We start from the raw sequence: 1,669 nt of genomic DNA, 5'->3' as shown, positions 1-1,669 counted from the left end.
CAGGAGATTATTGATGCTTACGGGTTAGTTCCACTTTTGACCGTTACCTGGTACCATTATAATGTTCCATGAGAATTAAAAAAACGTCATCATTTAGAATCAAGTGTTTGGTCCTGTGCTTCCCTCATGATACATACATGATTTTAGAATATCTGGCTACTTTCTAACAAAGCTGAACTTTCTTCATTCTTTATTTTCTTAACCAACTTATTTGTTTGATTGCATATGCCTTTTTGTTTATGCTGATCACCATTCGATTTATATTTGACTTAATGCTTACTTGACAGTGTTGCGAGATATCAAGAGGCAAACCCTGCAGTTTATTCAGTTGTCACATATCCCTTTTTGTTTGCTGTTATGTTTGGGGATTGGGGTCATGGTCTATGCTTGCTTCTAGGAGCGTTGTATCTTCTTGCTCGTGAAAGAAAGTTGAGTACGCAGGTACGGATGTCACCTAATTTTTGTTGTATAAGTGAACTGCAGCTTCTGCATTTTTGTGTTCTCAGCTTGCGATGCAATTTTCTGTGCTCTTGGAGGATTTTTGTTTTCCAAATGAGAGATGGTGAATTTCAATCATTCAGAGTTGCTATAGAATATACGGCAAATTGCACTAAGTTTACCGTTTTACACTAGGATAAAAAGAACTAATGTAGTGTGAATATCATTGGCCTTGTGTAAAATTCCAATCTACGTGGTATGATGTTGTGTGTCTATCTTTACCAGAAACTTGGAAGCTTTATGGAGATGCTTTTTGGAGGCCGCTATGTAATCTTACTCATGTCACTATTTTCAATATATTGTGGGCTTATCTACAATGAGTTCTTCTCTGTGCCTTTCCACATCTTTGGTGGCTCAGCTTACAAATGCAGAGATACTACTTGTAGGTATGTATTATGTTTGAATCTCTGATGTCTTTAGTAAGGAGTCATGTCGTTTTCTATATTATTATTATTCTATTCGTTGCTGATATGCTTATTGGTTTTTATCCAGCGATGCTTACACGGTTGGTTTGGTCAAGTACCGTGATCCATACCCTTTTGGCGTAGATCCTAGTTGGTATGGAAGTCGCTCCGAACTGCCTTACCTAAACTCTCTTAAGATGAAGATGTCTATTCTGCTGGGAATTGCACAGATGAATCTGGGACTGATATTAAGTTTCTTCAATGCCCGCTTCTTTGGCTCTTCATTGGACATAAGGTTTGTCTTCCTTTTTACTTTATCTTTCGAACCTTCTTTATTCTTTCCTGTACTAAAACCACCGGGACGGCTATTTCTTTGTGATATGTCATCAGGTATCAGTTTATACCTCAGATGATATTTCTTAACAGCCTATTCGGCTACCTTTCACTGCTCATCATCATCAAGTGGTGCACGGGATCTCAAGCAGACTTGTATCATGTAATGATCTACATGTTTCTGAGTCCCACTGAAGAACTTGGAGAAAATGAGTTGTTTTGGGGCCAGCGTCCACTTCAGGCATAGTTTTTCCTCCATAAATTTTCTAATATCCAGTGCTACATTGGTTCTTTGTTCCATCCTTGCTCATCTTGACACTCACACAAGATATACATATTCCGCAGATTCTGTTATTGCTTTCGGCATTCATCGCGGTCCCATGGATGCTTTTTCCAAAACCCTTTGCCCTCAGGAAAATTCACATGGAGGTAAT

General features: G+C 38.5%; 1 protein-coding gene across 1 annotated transcript in view; it reads left to right on the top strand.

The window, feature by feature from the left end:
- LOC104750041 (V-type proton ATPase subunit a1) overlaps positions 1 to 1,669 on the top strand; it is a gene marked incomplete in the record, with an annotated part of 8,442 nt that overhangs the window by 4,537 nt on the left and 2,236 nt on the right. Inside the window, 5 exon segments of the mRNA XM_010471767.2 lie at positions 288 to 441; positions 724 to 884; positions 991 to 1,197; positions 1,293 to 1,476; positions 1,581 to 1,664. Coding sequence (XP_010470069.1) covers positions 288 to 441; positions 724 to 884; positions 991 to 1,197; positions 1,293 to 1,476; positions 1,581 to 1,664 — 790 coding nt within the window.

This window comes from Camelina sativa, chromosome 16 (genome assembly GCF_000633955.1).
Source record: "Camelina sativa cultivar DH55 chromosome 16, Cs, whole genome shotgun sequence".
NCBI lineage: Eukaryota > Viridiplantae > Streptophyta > Magnoliopsida > Brassicales > Brassicaceae > Camelina > Camelina sativa.
This window is presented reverse-complemented; position numbering and strand designations above follow the sequence as displayed.